General features: G+C 35.1%; 1 protein-coding gene and 1 long non-coding RNA gene across 12 annotated transcripts in view; one reads left to right on the top strand and one right to left on the bottom strand.

Annotated features, from left to right (window-relative positions):
• The first annotated feature begins 80 nt into the window (after nucleotides 1-80).
• LOC124426748 lies at nucleotides 81-2,731 on the top strand. The gene is made up of 2 exons (XR_006942787.1): nucleotides 81-1,073; nucleotides 1,246-2,731. It is a non-coding gene; the product is annotated as an uncharacterized LOC124426748 (long non-coding RNA).
• LOC124426743 (putative polypeptide N-acetylgalactosaminyltransferase 9) overlaps nucleotides 1,411-22,316 on the bottom strand; it is a 174,126-nt gene continuing 153,220 nt past the window's right edge. For 10 of the 11 annotated variants that reach the window (XM_046968804.1, XM_046968809.1, XM_046968807.1 and 7 more), the window contains 8 exons: nucleotides 20,106-20,275; nucleotides 16,663-16,976; nucleotides 15,990-16,188; nucleotides 15,634-15,803; nucleotides 14,032-14,160; nucleotides 8,195-8,305; nucleotides 4,440-4,568; nucleotides 1,411-4,256 (listed from right to left, as the gene is read on the bottom strand). In XM_046968804.1, coding sequence (XP_046824760.1) covers nucleotides 4,116-4,256; nucleotides 4,440-4,568; nucleotides 8,195-8,305; nucleotides 14,032-14,160; nucleotides 15,634-15,803; nucleotides 15,990-16,188; nucleotides 16,663-16,976; nucleotides 20,106-20,275 — 1,363 coding nt within the window. In that variant the 3' untranslated portion in view covers nucleotides 1,411-4,115. Of the gene's footprint in view, nucleotides 4,257-4,439; nucleotides 4,569-7,427; nucleotides 7,533-8,194; nucleotides 8,306-14,031; nucleotides 14,161-15,633; nucleotides 15,804-15,989; nucleotides 16,189-16,662; nucleotides 16,977-20,105; nucleotides 20,276-22,316 lie in introns of all 11 variants that reach the window. The other variant, XM_046968815.1, reaches the window with a different exon arrangement.

Raw genomic sequence — 22,316 nt, 5'->3', positions numbered from 1 at the left:
TTCGTCCTTTTCTTCGTTTCTTTTTTTTAGACAACGATCGAAATTAGATTAAATAAGAAAATTATGAATGTTCGCATCACCTTTGGACGAATCCTCTGCCGATAGATATTCGGTTATGACGCGAGAGTAATGAAAGTGAAGGTAAACGTGAACTCGATGTCGATGAGAATCCGGGTCAAGCTCAAAATCCGTACCGGTGTGTAGATCGGAGCCATTCACTTACATGGTAGAAAACGCGTCGTCTCTCTTCGACCACCTCTATCCTTCTCCGGTAATCAATAGCGCTTGGTTCCGCAACAAGTAGTACATGTCGACCGTGCATAACAAAATATCGACAAAAATATCAAAAACCTGACCTTATGATCTTTATCATATTTTCCTTTTCTCAGATTTTTCTGGGATCTTTAAAAATAATTCAAGGAGATCGAATTCTCCCTCTCCCTCTCCCTCTCCTTCTCCCTCTCTCTCTCTCTCTCTCTCTAATAAACATCGATATTGCATGTATATATAAAATTCAACAACAACAACAAAAAAGAAGAAATTATAAATAAATAAAGAAAATAAAGAAAATTAAAAATAGATCGAGTTTGTTATCAGACACTTGACGAAAATAATAAAAAAAAAAAACAACGATTGAAGTTGGGACGAGATGATAAATTTTTTAGATCTATCATCAAAGCGATAAATATAAATATTTTGAAATAAACATGCAAGGAAGAATAGATAATGCGATATATCGAGTTTGTTGTACCATAGAATCATGGAGTTGAACGTTGAATCGCCTTAGAGAATACGTCGAGGGAGAATGTCGTCGTCGTCGACGTCGACGACAACGACGACGCTTGCGCGAGAATAACGAGCGATTTCATTCTCGTTTCCGTAGCAGCCACCTCGATAGATGGCCTTCGTTCGAACAACGATGGACTAGCAAAAGGATAAGAAAAATTATTTCGGAGAGGATTTTTTTGTTATTGGAAGATGATCTTTTCAAAATATAAACTTCTACCTTCTTATACGATCTATATGGAATGACGATCCTTAATATCGTTCGAGGCGATCGATTATTTTGAAAAGTGAGGATGTATTTACATATATTTATCTACATTTTAGGACAATTAGATGATTTCTTTACTAAGAAAAGATCGTCATTGATTACATTTATCGTTAATTCCCTCGCAAGTGCTCTTCCATTCTAATTACTTTTCTTTTTCTTTTTTTCTTTTTTTTTTTTTTACACGCAAATAGATATGTTGTTACGTCAAAATGATCGATTAAATGCATCGGTCTTAATAATCGCTTGTGTATTTGTGGACAAAGAAGACGAGAATGTGCTATGATGACTGGCACGATAACATTGAGACGATAACGATGACGATGGCGATGATAACGATGATCGATATACGTTAGTAATAACATAAAACACAACACATCGACTTTATTCAACACAAATACTTTGCAAGAGGGTTATGTGATATAGACGTTTCGTAGATGATGAATAATAATATTAATTCAATATTCATATTTATATATACACGAAATAAGGCACGTTCGATATTTAATATTTATATCCGCGTGACGTAGATCGTATCGAAGGAAGACGAGCTTCGTCGCAACGTTCAAATATGTTCTATATATTTTCTTGTCTTTTTGTTATAACTTTTTCATCTAACGCGATATGCAACATCCTTACCAAATGTAAAAAATGTCGTATGTATAATATATATACATATACATATACTTTATGTATATATATATAATATATGTATATATCTATCTGTATATAAATGTCTTTTGAATTACACGCACAATCAATCCATTTACATGTCGGCCCTTTTGTTATATCTCGTACAAAAAGAAATAACTCTACTTTTTATTCCTTTTTTATTTTAAAATTATTTAAAACCTTTCGACCGATTGAAGTCGCACTTTATCGATGAAAATGGTCCGTGCGACTTTACGGATTATTCTCCTTTTTTTTTCCTCCTCCTCTCTTTTATTTTTCCTTTCTTTATTTTTCTTTTTTTTTTTCCTTTTTCTTCTTTTTTTCTTTTTCTCGGATGAAGCGAATGAAAAAGTTTTCGTCACGACTACCATGGAGAAATTACTAATTACTTAGATATAATTAAGCACTCGCCAAAAATCGGACGAACACGGGCGATACTCGCGCACTCTTTCTCTTTCTTTCTTTCACTCTTTTTTTTTTTCTTTTCTTTCCGTTCTTTTTTTTTCCCTTAACATCCTCTTAAGTCATTATTCTTATAAATGCATTTACTTGACCCCTTTTCTTCAGTTCATTTTTTCACACGCACTCATACACCCACAATAATAATACGCATACATACTTCGTATCGCTAAGTATTACGACCGATAATCCTCGAAATCGTAAATACGATCCTTCTCTCGAAAGTTATCCTCGATGAATCTTAAAATATTGTCTCTTGAACGACATACGGAGTTATAATTTACGATAGTTAATGAACATTTGTTGGATGTGTAGTATAAAGGTTTAAACGCTCGTTATTGTTTTTTTAAATTATATAAAAATCGATATGTAAGAACGATATCGTTTCTACCCAATTCTGACGAATGAAAACGAGATCGCGGGATATGTAATTGGTTCGTAGTTGATTCTAAACGTATGATTTCTTGTTGTTTAGATGAAAAAATTTTATACACGCATACAATAAAAAAAAAAGAAAAAAAAAAGAAAAAAAAAAGAAAGAGAAAACGAACCTCTATCAAATCACGGACGATCGCTCATGATTCTACCGTTTACTTGGAAAATGGCATGTTCGAGAATGTATTATCGGGGCAAACGGTATTCACGATTTCGTTGGCACGCAAAGTATTCGCGAATCGCAATCGCAAATGGAATTTCAATATAATCTCGTTAGGCGCAAAACGTGTTCTTAATATTAAAACATATGACCTATACGAGAGAAATCTTCTTGAAGATCGTCACGATCCGGATAATAATTATTCTTAGAATTAATTATGTGACGATCTACATGAGCTGGCATCATCGAAGTAGAATATTATTTTACAATAAATATACATAAATCGCTCGTGCCTTTTTCCTCTATTATTATCGCACAACATATTTCATTCTTTCTTTTTAGGAAGATAAATGAACAAATACAAAACAAAAAAAAAATAAAAATAAAAATAAAGAACGAACAACTCGCACGCGCACGACATTAGAAATATCCCCCGTGAAACTGTCTATAAACTTGTTCGGACTACTCAACTTGGAATGTTTATTTTTTATTTTTACTTTTTTTTTCCTTTTTTTTTGTTTTTTTTTCAATATATATATATATATATATATATATTTTTTTTTTGTTCTTTGCGTCTACCTCGATGAACGATCGATGGACGCTCGTCGATCTACGTACAATAATATCTTTTACGTTCAAATCAGACGCATCCTTCGAATCGAATGAAATACAAGAAGAATCTAACGACTTTTCTATGTACGTTGTTTCTCAAAATTTTCGTATACGCGTCGTTCAAGGCAAGAACGAATATTCCGACAAGCGAAATTCGTTTTATCGAGGTCGTCGCATTGTAAAATATCATTTCTCTCTTTTCATATTCGTCGTTCATTAAAAATACACATACACATACACACATTTCATCATTAATGTAAATTATTTGCTTATTGAAAATCATCGAGAATCGATTAACGCTAACGTTATGAAATAAAAATTTTTTTTGTATCTCGATGATTCGCAATGAGTTCTTAGAAAAAAAAAAAGAAAGAAAGGAAACGAAGTACAAAAACAAAAGTCAAAAAAGAAAATAAAAAAAGATAGAGAAAAAGATAGACAGATAGATAGATAGATAGAGATAGAGAGAGAGAGAGAGAGAGAGAGAGAGAGAAAAGTCGAAGACAAATTTCTAATTTCTAAAAAACTATTTCAACGATTTTTGTTTGAACGCCGATCGTTAATTTCAATTTATAAATTCTTGTATTGTACGTCGCAGCATAAAATATGTGCCTATCTTCCGAAGCGAGTCTTGCCAACGGAAAATTTTTGCCCGTAGAGAAATGGGACGACTTGTTTGGGAAATTGAAGTGGAACGTTGGATCGACGACGAGAGTACGCGCGATATCACAGCTTCGAGGGATCGTAGTTCTCGAAGGACCACCTCTGCCGGGGTTCAGACGGCGAACATTCCTCCATCAGCAATCGTTGCTTGCTTTCGGTGATTGCCAAACATTTGTCGCTACTACCGTGCCTGATCTGTTTTGTCTAAAACATAAATAATCGAATCAATCATAAATTTTCAAAAAGCATTCTGAAAGAAATCGCATCGTACAGAACTAAAAGAGTAGCTTTATTTTTTTGTCCTTTTTAGTATCGTAATAAGCTCGAAGAAAAAAAGGAAAAAAAAAAGAAAAAAGAAAAGAAATAAAGAATAAAAGAAAATTGTACCTGAGAATTATAAATCCATTGTTGATTTCCTTTACTCCCGTGACAAGGATAAAGAATGACATCCTGGCCGCTGTAATCCAGACAGGATTCGTCTCTACGGATTTCACCGATCTTGCTCAACATCCAGTACTGCGACAAAGGATCAATGTTAAAAACCAATCCGATAGATATTATCCAGAATCGAAAAGCGAAAGATTTGTTAGTGCTGATAAAACAAAAGCACGATGATTCCGACAACGAAAAAAGCTTTGAATTTATATACATTCACTTTGTAGCTGATGAAATATATATATATATATATATATATATATATATATATATATATATATATATATTGTCGACGATACTGTCAACTTTTTGATAAAGAAATTAGCTTCTTTGAAAAAACGAGTTTGAAAATTAACACTATGAGAAATGTCAGGTAGCGTTAACATGCGGGTATTCCTTTCTCTCTGATAGATTTACTTTTTCCTTTCGTATGAAGTCGGATTACGAAGTACAACGTCAAAGCGTTGCTAATCAGTACCAATCGTCGATAATCGAATCCGATGGTCCTCGAAATTGCATCGATTTACACGAGCCCCTACGTTCAGTTTCCGTTTGTGCAATTCCAACCGATTGGAATGGAACTTTGGTAAAACGAGCGTACGAATTCCCGGAAATGTCGAGTTCTTCTTCAAAGGCGATATACCATCGAAAGTACGACAGGGATTTTCCTTTAGAAAGTATATTGCGTTTGGAACAAGATTAAAAAAAAAAAATATATATATATATATATATATATATATAAAAGGAAAAAGAAAATGATCTATATATCGTTAAATTGATATGTTAATATATACCATAGCAATTGATATTTTATATCGTTGTCGGAATCATTTTAATTTACGTACATGATACATAGAGATAAAAATAGAAAAAAAAAGAGAAAATGAAAGAGAGAGAGAGAGAGAGAGAGAGAGAGAGAGAGAGAGAGAGAGAGAAAGAGAGACAGATAGGGATGAGGAAGAGAGTAAGTACAATAGAAACAATTAGAATTTACAGGCTTTTGGGATAACGAGAAGCAAGAAATCGTGGCAAGCATGCATTATACCGAGATGTTATTAGCCATGCGTCACACTCTCTATGCTTCGTGGATAGAAAGGAAATGTGTCGGCAAATATCATTATGCGTGCGCGACAATATAATTTCGCTAACGAGATTGCACATTTGATCGTCGACGAGCCGTTCGTCGTACAATTATTAATTAATAACGCGTTTATACGTGGACATTGTTGCCGGTGGTTAAAAAAAAAAAAAAAAAAACAAAAAAAAAGTAGTAAAAAGAAATTGCAAGAGAAATAGAAAAAGTATAAAAGTCCTCTCCTTTTCTTTTTTTTTTAAACATATTTTTCTCATTTTTTTTTCTTCCTTTCTTTTAAGTATGAAAATTGAAGATTTACTGTAGAATTGGTAATGAAAGGACTTTCATAAATTTCATAATTTTCAAATTGGTAAACTAAATTCATTAAAATGTAAAATACGTAATAATAAACAGCGATTTTGTTTGAAATGAAGAAATGGAAATGTTAAATTGTACGGATCGCATTCCACTGAGTAACGACTAATTGTTTTGGCAATTGTATAGCGAGGCCGTATTCGTTGAAATTGTTAAACACGAATGAGAGCTTTTTTAATCGACACTATGGAAAAAGATAGTGTTGAAAAGTAGCAAGAGTTTTCTACGGCTATTGTTAATAACAAACTGGCGGCTTGACGAAAAGCAAGAACACGTGGGTGCACACTAAGAAAAAAGTTGGAGATTTGCAGAGAGAGGGAGAGAGAGAGAGAGAGAGAGAGAGAGAGAGAGAGAGAGAGAGAGAAGGGAGGGAGGGGAGAGAAAGAGAAAAAAAGGAAAAAAAACGAATAGTTAAAATACATAATTCTCAAAAATTACGCAAGTAAGTAGGGCGCGAACGAAATTATACATTCTACGATCATCCAAGAAAAGATTTGTCGGACCGTAATCCATCCCGTTTACCGTAAAAGATTAGAAGAATTAAGAAAAGTAAAGGGAACAAGTGTTTCGATATGCATTATCTTTTACAAAAATTATATATATAAAAAAAAAAAAAAAAAAAAAAAAAAAAAGCTTACGTTATCGAACTAACAATAATAATAAAAGATGAGACGAAGATTAAAGATTTTCAAAAGCTTTTCTATCTTTTGTTTTCATTTCTTATTACTTTATTTATCGATTTATTGGTTTATTTTCTTTTTTCTTCTTTTTTTTTTTTTTTATATTTTATTACTTCATTTTATATCTTGCTTCTTCGATATCATTTAAAGAAGGAAACATCATTCGCGCCGGTACTACCATTCAAAATTACAACGAGAATTTCCCTTTACATCGATCGTTCAGAAATTATAAACGACGACAGGAAATGGATAGCTACGCCAACAGAGAATGCTGTTATAGATCGTCGCACCGACAGGAGGTACGACGATTGATGAGCACCCGTACCAGATTAGCGACGTTACTAATTACGTTAAACGAGCCAAGATTAACGACGATCTAACGGACGTGTCCTCTCTTTATTCTTTCATTTATTTCCTTCTTTCATATTCTTATTCTTCATGTTATTATGAATTGAAAAGAAAATTAGAAAATCTGTTTCCGATGATCTTCTTTTTGATTTTCTTTTTTTTTCTCGTTTCTTTTCGTTCGTCCTTTTTTTTTTTGTTAACAATAAATTTACGATAAAAACAACAATTTTTTCTAAATACCGACACCACCAACAGAGTTAATAATAATAATAATAATAATAATAATAATAATAATAATAATAATAATAATAATAATAAATAACATTAACTAATCACACATATACCCCCGAAACTAAAAATACGAGATAGGAGTTAGTAAGTAAGACACCGCGTGCCCCGAAATACTAATTCGTTGTTATTTGTTTTTCCCCTTTGTATCGCGACGTGTCCAGATTCGTGTACCTGATTGCCGCCTTGTCGGTGACAAGGATATAAGCCCACGGCCTGGTGCAGGTCTTCCGGTTTTCCTGGCGAGTCTATACATATTCCGCTAGCGAGCTGTCTTATCTGCGTTTAACAATTCGATACAAAATTTTTTTGATTTTTTTGTTTCTTACTTTCTTTTTCTTTCACATAATTGACATATGTGTCTTTGATCGTACGATCGCTATTTTATTATCTTTTTTGATTCTTCTATTTTCTTACGACTAAAACACATAAGCGTATCCCTAAGCTAACTTTCCTTGGTCCTCCTTCCATTCGTTGGAAAGTACAGCATGGAAGAGAGAGAGAGAGAGAGAGAAAGAGAAAGAGAAAGAGAGAAAGAGAAAGAGAAAGAGAGAGAGAGAGAGAGAAACAAACAAACATAAATCACATAAGATCGTGCAGTATGCAAAGATTATATACAAAAACATTGTTACTACTTTATAGATCGACGATTAAACGACGATATCATGCATCTTGTCGATTCGACTATTCCATTTGTTTATTATTATTTTTCTTTTGTACGAATTAAAAGAGAAGAAAAAAAAAAAAATTGAAAAAATAAACGAAAAGTTTGTTTTCTTTTCAAATCGTATCAAATCGAGATAAAGATGCGAGATCGTAGCTTTTTTTTTCCTCAGACACAAGAATACGAACGACATAAAAAAGTATAGAAGAGAAACGGCGAGTTTTCATGAAAGATCGATGGAAGACGCAAATTCGTTCAGCTGGTATATCCATTCTACCTGATTTCCTCCTTGTCGATGGCACGGGTAGAGTCCGGCTGCCTTATGCAAATCAGCCTTTCGTGCCGGGGAATCCAAGCAGGTGTTGCCTCCTTCTCCAAGATTACGTACCTGCCGTCGTTTAATGTTAGTACGATTATATCTCTAGGATTAATATCATTATTAACATCATTAGTAACGATTAGTTCAATTCAACGTATCTATGGAACAGAAAGAGAGAGAGAGAGAGAGAGAGAGAGAGAGAGAGAAAGAGAAAGAGAGAGACAAAGAAAGATTCCATTCGGTATTCCTGAAATAAAATCAAACAAAATATTATAAACGATACAAAAATATAACGATTATTCTCATCATGATATCTCCAAGTAATTCTCGAAAAAATATCTGAAAGAAAGAAAAAAAGAAAGACAAGAATAAAATAAGACAAAAAAAAAAGAAGAGAGAAGAAAAAAGATAAAAGCACGAATGATATCAATCGTATATGCATAGCTTTGTCAGTGAAATATAAATGGGGGGGGGAGGTGGCGGGGAGAGAGGGGAAAAAAAGAAAAAAGAAAAATAAATTTCTCATTTTCCAAGCGAGTCCCATGTGAATTATCATTTCAAAAAGAAAGGATGCAAACTAAGTGCGCTTAAGGGAAGAATGTTTACAACATCGCGCGATAAATATTCGTTCTTCTCTAGTCGCCTTATAAAAATTACGCTGTCGCACCGAGTTAACGAAGATAGTAGAGGGATCGAATGAAAATGCGCTCGACATTTTTATCGCCTTCCCTTTTCTCATTTTTTGCCTTCGCCGGTGCTTTTTTATTCCGAGTACAGGGGAGACTGGAAGAAAAAAAGAAATAAAGAAAAGGAAGGAGAACTAGAGACAAAGATAGAGAGACATAGAGACATAGAGAGATAGATAGATAGAGAGAGAGAGAGAGAGAGAGAGAGAGAGAGAGAGAAATAGAGAAAGAAATTGGGAAAAAGTCAGGACTACATGGCCGTACGATCGAACTGTCTCATTTTTCAAGCGGAAGCTGAAACCAAATCGGCAACGAGAAAACGAAGCCCCCGAACTTTACGTCGAAAGAAATCCTCGCGAGCGAGCGCGCGCGAACGTGTGTACCATGAACGTGCGCGCACACACACACACACACATATACATACGTATGCACATACGTATCTAAGTATCTACGTGTCTACGTAAAATGCATTCAGTCACGAAGCTCGGTCAGCAGTCCTGATTTTACTGACACGCAAGAATTCTGTGGTCGTTGCAGTTTCAAATGCGAGCATCTTCATCTTTCTCTCCTTTTTCTCCGTCTACCTCGGGCACTCTCTACCTTCTCTTTTTTCTCTTTTCATATCATGCCTGCTCCTCCTACTTTACTTCTTTTTCCTATTCTTCGCTCTTTCGTCGTCGTCGTCATCGTCTTTGTCGTCCTAGTTATAGTCGTAGTCGTAGTCGTGGTTTTAGTCGTTGTAGTCATAGTCGTAGTTTTAGTCGTCGTAGTTGCATTCGTCATTGGTTTTAAGTTAAAAAAAAACTAAGTGACTTATCGCTAACTCATCCGATAGTTTCTTGAAATTTTCAAGACACGGTCGGGGATTCTCGGCTACGGTCCGATTCGGGCAAACGAAAAGAGATTTTGAAATAACCCGAGGCTGTCCCACCAACTCTCTATCACAACCTTTTTCCAGCCTGCCGGACGTGCGAGAATTTCTCAATGCGAAGAGCGTTGATCTTTCGACGTCAATGTAAAAAAAAAAAAAAGGAAAAAAAAGGAAAGACCGTTTCCTTTCACGATTTATCCAAGAAAATTTCGACGAAGACGAAGAGACAATTTGAAAATAATTTTTCACGTTGGAGTTCAAAAAAGAAAAAAAAGGAAGAAAGAAAGAAAGAAAAGAACGAGAAAAAAGAACAAGAAATGAGAAATAAACGAATCAATATCGAACGCTATACGATCTAATAATTTTAAACGTTTGCTCGGAAGGTTGCCTCGCCAGTGTCGAAACGCGAGGAAGTTGCGTTGCACGAGGCACACAAAAAAGATAGAAAAGAAAAAGAGAGAGAGAGAGAGAGAGAGAGAGAGAGAGAACGTTCGAAACGACTCGAAAATCGCATTTACCTCCCCCCTCTTCTTCTCACCTTCGCCTACCGACTAAACCTCGTCTCGTTTGTCGAGGCTCACGTACGAAGCGTAACACGTGCAATGGAAATTATTCACGCTGTGCACGATTTCTGGACAGGCTCGTCGAGCAGCGACTACTATAAATCCTCTCCACCCCTTGCCACCCCATTTATCCATCCTAGCATGCGACGGTCGTCTCACCGATGCGCGAGAAGAGGCGTCAACGTGATTTAGTGGAAGATCGGCGCTTCCCTTTGAACAAAAAAGAAAAAGAAACGAAAGAGGGAGAGAGAGAGAGAGGGAGAGAGAGAGACGAAAGGATGGATTAGAAGGAAAGGGGACTCAGGATCGCGATGAGAATCGGGGACGGTGGGGAGTTTATGGCACGTAAAAAAAAAAAAAAAAACGGAAAAAGAAGAAAAAGGAAAAGATTTGCTCCTTCGAAGCAAAGAGGACGAGAGTGACGACAAGGAGGAAGAGGAAGAAGAAAAAGAAGAGGAGGAGGACGAAGAGAAAAGGATAAGAGGAATGACGGGGTCGGCGGCTTCGTGCCTTTCGAGCATGGAAATTGTTATTTTGCATGTCGAGACATTCCGGAGCGTAGCGAGAAGCCGCGTGCAATGCTTTTTCCTGAATATATCTGCTCATTCTTTAATCTCTTCTTCCTTTTTATCGTCTATTCTTTACAACCACTTCCCAACCTCCCTCCCTTCCACCCTTCATTCCTCCCCACCTATCCTTCCAACCCTTTTCGTCCCATCTACCTCCAACTCGCTATCCACACTCTTGCTGTCTCTAGGAAAAATATTGGAGAACGCGTTCCCTATTCTATATAACGCTTCGAAATACGTCGGATGTTGGATACCAGAGAAGAGAAAAGAAGAGAAAGGCAAGGGAAGGAAAGGAAAGGAAAGAAAAGAAAAGAAAAAAAAATGATGGGGCGGGAGCAGGGATAGGTGGGGAAAGAGGGATAAAATAACGCTCGATACCATTCGCACAACTCCACACCGGATTCCGTTGGCTTCTATTATCATGTTCGATCGACGGACGTATTGCTTTCAAGACGCGCTTTTCCATTGGCCAATAAGAACGAAACGGAAATTGCTCGACGAATTTCCGAACAATAATAGGGTATCGATAAAGAAACGTTTCTTTTTATTAATTTAAGCATTAAATCGATTTAGAAAAATATAGATAGGTATTATTGGACTTTGATGTCAATCGAAATAGCTTAATCATTACTATTTCACTGAACGAAATGACACGCGTTATACAAGATCGATCGTTTAGCGATTACGAATGCGAGAGGAGTGTCTCCGTGGTACGGATATAAATCAAGATCGTGACTGATCGTTAGTAACGAGGGAGAAATTAAAACTGTATTGCTAGAACAGTCCCTGCGAGAAATCAAAATCAAATCGGTTTAGACGGTTACACATTTGAGGATATCGATAATCTCGATTTTGATCAAGCACATACTAGAAGAATTGTAAAATAATAAATCTTTCAAACATTTGGCACGGTCATTCAGTTATTGATATATTTATCCGTTTCTTTCCTTTAATATAGAAGACGGATATATATAAAAGATCGACTCTTGTACAATATCGATACGCTCTAGAGACAAATCGAACGATATCAAGTGGCAATTGACGAATGTCGAATATCCTCGCATTCGTACAAGTTCAATAAACACACGAGCGGATTCGATAGTAGACACACGTTGCTATCTAGTTTACACCGACATTTCTTCTTCTCTCTACGTTTTAAAAACCAAGGGAATTCCTGATGGCTGATCGCGGACGAATCGATTTCCGATCCTGGAAGTCGGACTAGGAGAAGGCTCGCGCATCCAACCCGATCGAAATTGCCTCGACAATCGAGGCGACCCAAGCATTGTTTCCCAATCGAACCCATTGTTTCCTGTGTCGCAAGCTCGTCGGCATCAATCATCGCCTCTGCCACTAACAATCCTACACCCGCAGGACGTTGTAACGAACCGAGAGGAGGACCTCGCGAGTTGATCGGATTGGAGGAGCACGGAACAAAAGCCACGAAGCGTCGCTAGCTATGCGAGTACATTTACCTTGCCCATTGAAGACGCGGCTAATCGATTATATAGTCTGTTTGCTTCGTGATCGATGAAAGGCCAAAGCCGACGCGAAATTTGCATGTCAATTGGTGCATCGCCCGGAAAGTGTCAATAAAGAGGACCCGCTTACTTCTAAGATGATTCTTGTTCGTCAAGGATAGAAGACAATTTTTCTTTTCTTTTTTTTCTCTCTCTCTCTCTCTCTTTTTTATCGTCTCTTATAAGATATCTCGATTATGACGTCAAATAAATAGAATTTCATTGATCGAATAAATGATATTAACAAATTAATAAAATATCTAATACGAATGAATAATAAATAAGAATTATCAGACAAGAATTATCAGACAAGAATTTCAATGAAAATTTCATTAACGAATGAAATTACTAAAGTGTGTTGTTTTCTTTCGGATATTACAACGTTCCGCTTTTCCTTACTCCGCTACTACTTCCTCTCTCGTTTCCTTAGCAAGCCCGTTGTTAATTAATCTGATTACAATCCTACCGTCTAAGTTCACACCGATAAATAACATTTTAATTGTAACTTTTACAACGTATAACTTTACCTAACTTGCTTTCAGTTTCAGTAATTCGTCCCTTTCGTTTCTCTCTTTAATGTGCGATCGACGTTGTTGCAGGGGGATCGTGTCGCAAGTTATACGACACGTGAATTATCATCTCCGATTTCGTAAACGAATTTTCATCGTGATAATAGTGCCCTCGGCGTACAAAGATAGATAGATAGATAGATAGATAGATAGATAGATAGATAGAGAAAGAGAGAGAGAGAGAGAGAGAGAGAGAAAGAGAGAAAGGACTGTAAATTAATTAACGAGAAACTCGATTAAAACATATCCGGCAATGTGTAGAACACAATGCTTTTGAATTTTGCCACGGGCTTACGAGTCGCCACGAAGCCAGTAAACAAACGAGCTATAATCGAAACGATATTGGTTGGTCAAAAAAAAAAAGAAAGAGAGAGAGAGAGAGAGAGAGAGAGAGAGATACATAAAGAATAACGCACAGTACTGTAAAACGCGTTGAACGATAGTAATTAACGTTTGACGGTACGGTAGACGTTGCCTTCAGAATCGCTATAGTAATTACAGACAGAAGTGTTTATTTTCAAAAGGGAGAAACGTACGATAAATTTAAGTGAAAATAACAAGAGGGGAAATTTAATATGCAAAAAGTTTTAAGGAAAAGAAAGAAAGTTAAAAAGTAGTAGTCGAAAAGCAAACGCGTCCAGCAGCAGTCTAACCTGAAAGAAAAAAAGAAGAAAAAACGCAAAAAAAGAAGAAAAAGAAGAAGAGAAAGAAGAAGTCTCTCTGTGAGAGAACTGTAATTCGACGCTTTGATGGATCAAAGAGACATCGCGGCGTTGTTACAGGAAACACCATTCGTCCTTTTTTCCTTTCCCACGGGTTTGTTTCCTGGCATTGGTACGATGTCAGCATCTCTATCTCGTCTTCTTCTTCTTCTTCTTCTTCTTCTTTTTTTTCTTCTTTTTCTTCTTCTTCTTCTATCATCTATCGTCTTTTGCTCTATCGAAAAGAGGAATGCTCCCCTAACAAACCTAAAGGAAGAAAAGAAAAGCGCGAGAAACATCCTATCGGAGATCTTACCTCTCCAGAAGCTACGGCTTCGCCTGGAATAAAGAGTTCCGGGTAAATGTTGTCTAGGTACCACTTAAACGACTTGCATCCGAGTTTTTTCCTCAGGGCTTTACGTTCCGATACGTCCCCATAGTTACCCTGAAAAATCGTAAATCATAAGTTCGAAAAGTTTACCTGCCGAGATGCTTACTCGGCTGAAAAAGAAGGAAGAAAAAGGAAAAGGGAAAGACTTTAGGGAAGAGGGCATACGAGGGGAGTGAGGACAAGGGAAATAAAAGAGAGAGAAGGAGGATCTTTACACTTCGATGAACAAGAACCCAAAGCTCTTCCAAATGCAAAATGAAGAACAGATGATCTTGTACGGTACTTCAGCTATGACTAAGATTTTAATTAAAGTTAGTCCTGTGTATTTTCGAATTATGAATATACGAATAAACGGTGTTATTTTGAGGGCTCTTAAATTAAATGATACGATCGTTTTACATTCTTGTTAGTTGATAATTTTATATACTCCATCGACGAAGACGATCGATCGATTAAATCGTTATATATCATGGCACAATCAATTTAAGTTTTAGTACATTTTGTATTTTCATTTCTATAATTTCTCATCAATAATCAATACCAAAATAATCGTTATGTTTTATATATATATATATATATATATATATATATATACTATTTAGAAAATAATCCTTTTTATATAGTTATTTAGGAAATAATCTTTTTACGATTCGATTCATAATTTGACGAACAATCATGGCAAACGTTCAATAACGAATTATGATCGAGAAATCTCCTTTGTCGTTTCACTTGTCTTCCTTTATTTATCGCTCGAGAAAGGATGTCAATGTGAAAATCGGAAGACGTATGTACATCGTTGGTCGTCAAGAAGTTCGAACTACCGTCGCAATCCATTTTATTTGATCACTTCGGCCCATCGATCGTGGCAGGCCCGAAGACAAGGAACGAATGAAGATCGACGATAAACGATAAATCGTTATAGCCAGGAGTAGAAGAAGCCAAGACAGGCGAGTTATCTTTACTCGAACCTTCCTCGATCGTTTACGGTTTCCTTTTTACGAGAAGTCCCGAGTCATGCTCCTTTCCATCATCGACCACTTGTGTAGCTTATATCGTTGTGTTTCATATATATATATATACACGTATACACTATATCTTTCTCTCTTTCTCTTTCTTTCTTTCATTTCATTTCATTTCTTCGTTTTCTTTTTTTTCTTTTTCTTTCCTTTTTTTTCTTTTTTTAAATAAAACAAAAAATTAAAAACAAACGATCTATGCGGTCTCATAAAATTTTCATCAATTTCACTTGGAATCTCTTTTCGCAGAAACATCCGTGATAAATCTTGCAAGCATTGTCACCCTCGAGAAAACTCGTATGTCACATTTCACGAAGTTAAGCAGCCACACATAGTTTCTCGTAAACGAAAACCGAGAAAGTAGTAGAAAGAGAAGAAGAAATAGAGAAAGAAAGAGAAAAAAGGAGGAAGGGGGAGAGAGAGAGAGAGAGAGAGAGAGAGAGAGAGAGAGAGAAAAGCTAAAAACCGAGCGGTAGAAAGGTTATTCAAGCAGCAAAAGAGAAGTGCTCACCTTGTCGTGACCTATCCTTTGGTAGTAGTACTTAGCGTACTCGTCCAACCACACTTCACTCAACCTTATGCTATTCCTCTTAAGCACGTTCACGCCGCTACGCCACTTGTAAGGGGAACGCTTCCTGAAGATATGACCCACGTGCGAACACGGCACGATTTCCAATGTGCCTAAAGGACAGTTTACTTCGTATTAAACTTTTAAAAAAGAAATTTTTTTTTTTCTTGGGACCGCCAAAACTGAAACTCCGACTTACATAAGTAATTTCTTTCATCTTATTATCGCGAATCAATAATCAATCAAAGTGTGATAAGATTTACATCGATCGTATCTGAAATTCGAAACAATTATATTACCTCCGCACATCCAAGTCTTGAAGGACAGCTCAAGATTCTCACCGCCCCAGATATCAAATCCGCTGTCATATGTGCCGAGTTTCTCAAAGAAAGCACGATCTATCGAGAACAAACCACCCGCCATCGTTGGCGACCAAACAGGCTCCGCTGGATTCTTATGCTTTTTCTTCTCTCTTTCCGGTACCGCGTGCCAGTTGAACTGATTAAAAAACAGAAAAGAAGGTTGTAAACTTGACAGACTATTTAGCATAACGACGCTCTCGCGAAATGAAAAAAAAAAGAAAAAAAAAAAAAAGAAAAAAAAAAGAAAAGAAAGAACAAGAAAAGAAGAAAAAAGAAGAAAGGAAGAAAGAGAATTTCAACTACCAACTTTCTACTTGTTTCCTCTTTCTTTCTTTCTTTCTTCCTTTCTTTCTATCTTTCTTACTTTTTGCTTCTTTTTTAAAAAAGAAAAGATTATATTACTGAAAGATAAAGATGAGGTAATTCACGTTATACAGTTCTCAGTCTTAATCGACGTTTTCTAATTAAAATTCCTTCGAACGTCTCTGAAAGGAAAAGGAAACGGAGAATCTCACTTCGCTTACTCACGTTTCCATCTCCGGATTTATCCGGACAGTTTCCTTCTCGCGCAATCGTTACTTAAATTAAAGTCAAGCCTGGATTGGTTTACCTGAAGATTCCAATCGAACCCACCGACGTTCACACCACCTGAGTCCCTCCAATGGTACTCGAGTGTAGTGTCATCGATAACATCGATCACAGGACAAACTACCGTCGTTGGATCCCGTGCGATTCGATCCAAAAGAGGTTCGAGCCATCCTTCGGTACACTCACAGTGACTGTCCAAATAAGTGAGGACCGGTGCCTTGGCAGCGGATGCACCAAGTAGACGAGCTCTGATCAAACCTTCTCGTTTTTGAGCACGAATGATCTTCACCTTTGGATAGTTCATCATGTAATCTTCCAACTGCCGCTTCAGATGAGCTGTCGAACGATCGATCGATGATTTTTTTCTTTTTTTTTTTTTTTTTATTCCTTTCTTTCTTTCTTTCTTTCATTTTTTTTTTCTTTTATCAAAAAAAGAAACAAAAGAAAACAAAGAAAGAAAAAAAAACGAATACAAGTTTCAAAAAGCCAATATTTCTCTATTGTTCGATATCCTGTTTCATTGAATTTAATTAAAAATACAATGGAAAACGAAATAAAGATTTTTTCTTTTCATTTGGAATTTATTCTAGACGAACGCATGCACACACGCGTCTAGCCGTATATTTTCCAATTTACGATTTAAATTTCGCATTTCGCTTGAGTATATGTAACAGGTTATTTACACGTTAATACATTGAAACTATTCAAACAATCAACACTGTTCGAAATATGTACATATTTCTCAGGAATTCGGTATATGTTCTAAAATATTTAATGATATGTATTGATGGCGTATAATAAAGGCAATATTATTTTGTTGAATTGTTGTCTTTGTAAGATTTAATACGGATGGTAATATTTATAAAAATTATATTAACTCATAAATTATAAAAACTGTTATGCAAATGCAAAAAAAAGAACAAAAAAAAAAAGAAACAGTATTTGCGATTTTTTTTATATTCATACAATTGAATTTGTTTAGAGAACTTCTATCAAATGTAATAGTTATAAAACGATATTCTCGTTCGGAAACTTATCTATATTTTCTTTATTTTTGTAAAAAAAAAGAATTAAATAACCTTTCTACGTTTTCATGAGATATTAATTTCGATGATGAAAAAATATCGGTACTCCATTATATACACTATTAATGAACATAATATTTCCTTTTTCCCGAAAAACTGTTTATATTTCATTAAAATATATTTGATTTAAACGTTTTCTTTAGATAATGGAAAGAACTCGAATATATATATAAAATTTTATAAAAAAATGTTAATGATTCTGTATCCTAATATCTAACATAGACTGACCGTATAAAGATACAATGATCGTACACGATACTTAGATTTATGAGGATACGGGTGACCGCAGAAGTGCGCTTCAGAAGGCCGAAGTAATTAGTGGACGTCCCTTGATTTATTCTACGTTACAATAGCTTTGCAAGAGACCCAGGATAGTGATCCTAAATCTACACGGTCTAAGCGCGCTTGACTATGGATATGGTTTATAAAGGGATTCCGTTCGCGGATCGTTGTGACCCGCGCGCTATCTTCCATTCCTGTTTGCTCTATGGAAATGGCCAAGGAAATCGATAAAATCCTCGGAATGTTCGCGACGCGGTTGAACTTACATTGAGCCCGCATACCATTTGCATCTTTGAGCGAATAAGAAGAAGGGGAGGAAGAAGAAGAAGAGGAGGAAGAAGAAGAAACCAAAGAAACATGGATAAGGCTTACAGCACCCACTCCCAATTCTTTTCTTTTTTCACTTTCGTAACGAGGAAAAATTTGCTCTCTGAACAACACCATTTTCTATTTTTTCTTTTTTTTTTGTCTTTCTGTCGTCTGACTCGTCAGAATGATGTAAATGATGACGCACAAAAACGAGGAAATTTTATTAACACACACCTGCGTGGACTGACACAAATTGGATTTTGATGTAAATGTAAAATGCGTTTTTATGCCATACCTTTTCTGCGGTACAATAAAGAAGATTGACTACCTCTAACGTTCCTTTTATTTTTTTTTATTTTTTTTTTATGTATTCTTTTTTTTAAATTTTTCTTCTTTTTTCTTCAATTTTTTTCTTTTCTTCTCTCTCTCTCTCTCTCTCTCTCTCTCTCTCCTATTTTTTTCTTTTTTCTATAAATACATCTAAAAATAATGACAAAGTCGATAAGTTTTAAACTTTAATAAGATTAAAAGGAAAGCGCGTGATAGATTGTTTAATGTGAAATATAAAAAGTTCGAAGGAAATTTTATTTAAAAAAATTTTTTTTGAATCAACTCGCGTGTTCAAAACAAAGCTGCCGCTTTCGTGACGTGCAATTGAACGACGGTAACATGGAAATCGTAGAAAATAAAGAGAGAGAGAAAAAGAGAGAAATAGATAGATAGATAGATAGATAGATAGAGATAGAGATAGAGAGAGAGAGAGAGAGAGAGAGAAGGAACTTTATTATCTCGTTTCTATGATAAAATTATCAGTTGGTCCCTATCGGTAATCACGGTTACGTAAGTTCGCGTTGGTTCCCCCTATACGAAAGTCCACGCGAGTATGTTTATGAAGCCCACTTCCGGTCACTAAGGCAGCTTATCTCGAGCTTTTAAACGAAACTGCTAGCACGACCAATTCCTTTTCTTCTATTTTCGTACTCGTTTTTTTCTCTCGTTATCTCTCTCTTTCTCTTTCTCTTTTTGTTTTTGTCTACAGATATACGTGGGACGTACATTTCTAATCTTCAACGATCTCGAAAAACCATCAATGTTGTGATTTCCCTTTTGTAGTCTTTATTACGCGAAAAAAACGATTCAAATGAATGAAGGGGAAAAATGTAGAACACTAAAAGTAAAGAAACAAAAGAAAAAAAAAAAGAAAGAGAAAAAAAAATAATAATAAGAAAAAAGAAAAAAAAATAACTTTCTTTCATATCTCACGAAAAACAGATAGCATATAGGGATCGATGCGTATTGACATTTAAAAATTTTCTATCGAAATATGATACGGGAATGGATATACAAAGGCAGGAAACGAGAGAAAGAGAGATAAAGATATATATATATATATATAAAGGGAGATCCGATTCTATTCATATCAAGCGTGGTTACGTTTCGATTGTACCAAAGAGAGATATATTGCAATTAATCGATCTATTCTGAAACCATAGAGTGACGCGAAGTTAACGAACGGTTTGACTGAACAAGAATACTCTAATAACCACATATTATTATCATCATCATCATCATCATCATTATTATCATCATGATCATTATCATCATCATCAGTATCATCTCGATATTAATCTTAATATTATTTGATTTCTACATATCTACGTATATTGACGTTATCGATTATATCGTACTAATAAGTATCTTCTTTAATATAAGACGGGATTAATTAGGATTTATTATAATTAAAAAATTTTTTTTTCTTTTTCTCTTTTTTTTTTTTTGAATTACTTACGCATATCCGAGAAATCATCAACGAGAATAATCTCTTGTATCAGCTGATCCGGTGATCTGTCCAATACCGAGTGGACCGTCCTTAACAAAACCGACCAGGCTTCGTTGTGAAAGCAAATAATTACTGCAGTAGGCGGTAGATCCTTCAAATATCTTCCAGGTTCTTTACACCTGCATAATAAAAAAAAATAGAAAACATCGTTATGAATTTGAACGACGATTCAATGAAAAATGACGGAAAATATGATTAACTTGTTATTCGTGATCCTATCTACGATAAATCGGAATAATTGTAAAGAAGGTATTTCGTTTTTTCTTATTAAATAAAAAATATTTTAATGATCTTACTCAATAAATTGCGTATTAAGTATATGATAATATATTTCCAATGTATGATAAATAAAAATATATTTTTAAATGATCTTCCGTAATAAATTGCATAAGTAAAATATATTATAATATATGATAAAGAAAGATTAAGTGTATGATAAATAAAAATATATCTAAATGATCTTATGCAATAAATTACTTATTAAGTTATATATGATAATATCAAGCGGAGAATTAAAATTTTTGGATTTTCTTCTTTGAATCCTTACTTCGCTTAAATTCAGATTTTTCTCCTCCCATGGAAATCACCCTTAAACTTACAGAGTTACTTTTCACAGAGTGGAAAAGAAGTTACTGTGCTCAGCGTAAGAGAAAGTCGTCGCGTTTCTCATTCGATATCCGTACTTGATTCTCTCTCTTTTTGTCGTTCTCATCCCTCTTCGGCTTCGTCACCGTCAGCTTCCCACAATTCTCCCTCTCCCTCAACCCTTCTTTCTCCCTTTCCGCAATAGGACTCTCCTTTGTCGTCGGAAAAGAGGATATCGATGTTCAACGTTAAACGAGTAGAAACGATCGAACCGTTTATCGGCTTAAAGCAACTTTCCACTTTATTCATCTGGCCTGATATTTCATATTCAACATTTATGACATATGCATATATATGCACGCGTAGACATACACATACACACACACACACACACACATATATATATATATATATGCATGCAAGCCGAATATCTAAAAATAATTTTTACATCTTCGTCTTAACGAAATCTCATAATATATTTCATACTCGTATAATTTCATATTAATTCGATGGAATAAAATTATGGTAAATACATTTGATGAATGCTCTCTTTATTTTTATTCCAATCAATAAATGTTTTCAAATGACTAAGACGTTAATGACGTTCTTCTTTGTCTTCATTTAATATTCGTTTTCTAATTATAAAAACATTGAAAACTTGATAATCCGTAAATTCGAGAGAGAAAAGATTGTCTTCTTATTCTTGTAATATATTCCAACTTGAAAGATTGGTGATAGTTGATAAGACTATCGATCTGAATCCACGCTACATTTGACATTTATCGGAAATGGAAGGTTCGGATAGGACGGAGAAGGGTCGGTCTTCTCCTCGTTTATTTCAAATTCAAGTCATAACGCTTACCTCTAAAATGTTTTGCTCGATCAGCGAAGAAAATAGATCCTCCTTTCGAGAAAGCTGATTTTTGATCCTTATCTATGAAAATTTATGTGAATCATGTTTCTGCTGATAAAATAATACTTTCCCAGCACGAAATGAAAGATGTACAGTTTCAATCTCAAATTTTGAGTTTTTGGGAGATAAGCCTCGATCAGTCTTCGGCTATTCTTTCTCATCGATTATGTTTCACTGTGGCATTATTCAATATACATTTTTCTTTCTTTTCTTCTCTTTTTTTTTTTTTTATAACATCGTCTCATTTCTTTTCAAGACTTTTCATAATTGAATTATCGAAAATCAAGGAAATATGGATCCCAAGATTTATCTTTTTTTATTCTCAAATTTTACTCTCTCTCTCTCTCTCTCTCTCTCTCTCTCTCTCTCTCTCTCTCTCTCTCTCTCTCTCTCTCTCTCTCTCTCTCTTAAAAGCGCATGATAAGAAATTCGTAAAAAATGAATATCCATGTAAAATCGATAATCATTCATTCTACCTTGATTCTTCCTTTTCTCTTTTTTTCTTTTTTTTTTTTTTGATACGTTAACTAAAATTCAAAATATGTACAACTCTGTCTTTTTTTTCACATCCGAAACTCTCGTTGACTTTTCAAAATGTCTCAAAGAATTAATGGATTGACATTATTTAATAAGCTTTTAATTAATACGATCGGAAAAATAAA

Source organism: Vespa crabro, chromosome 9, assembly GCF_910589235.1.
Source record: "Vespa crabro chromosome 9, iyVesCrab1.2, whole genome shotgun sequence".
Taxonomy (NCBI): domain Eukaryota; kingdom Metazoa; phylum Arthropoda; class Insecta; order Hymenoptera; family Vespidae; genus Vespa; species Vespa crabro.
This window is presented reverse-complemented; position numbering and strand designations above follow the sequence as displayed.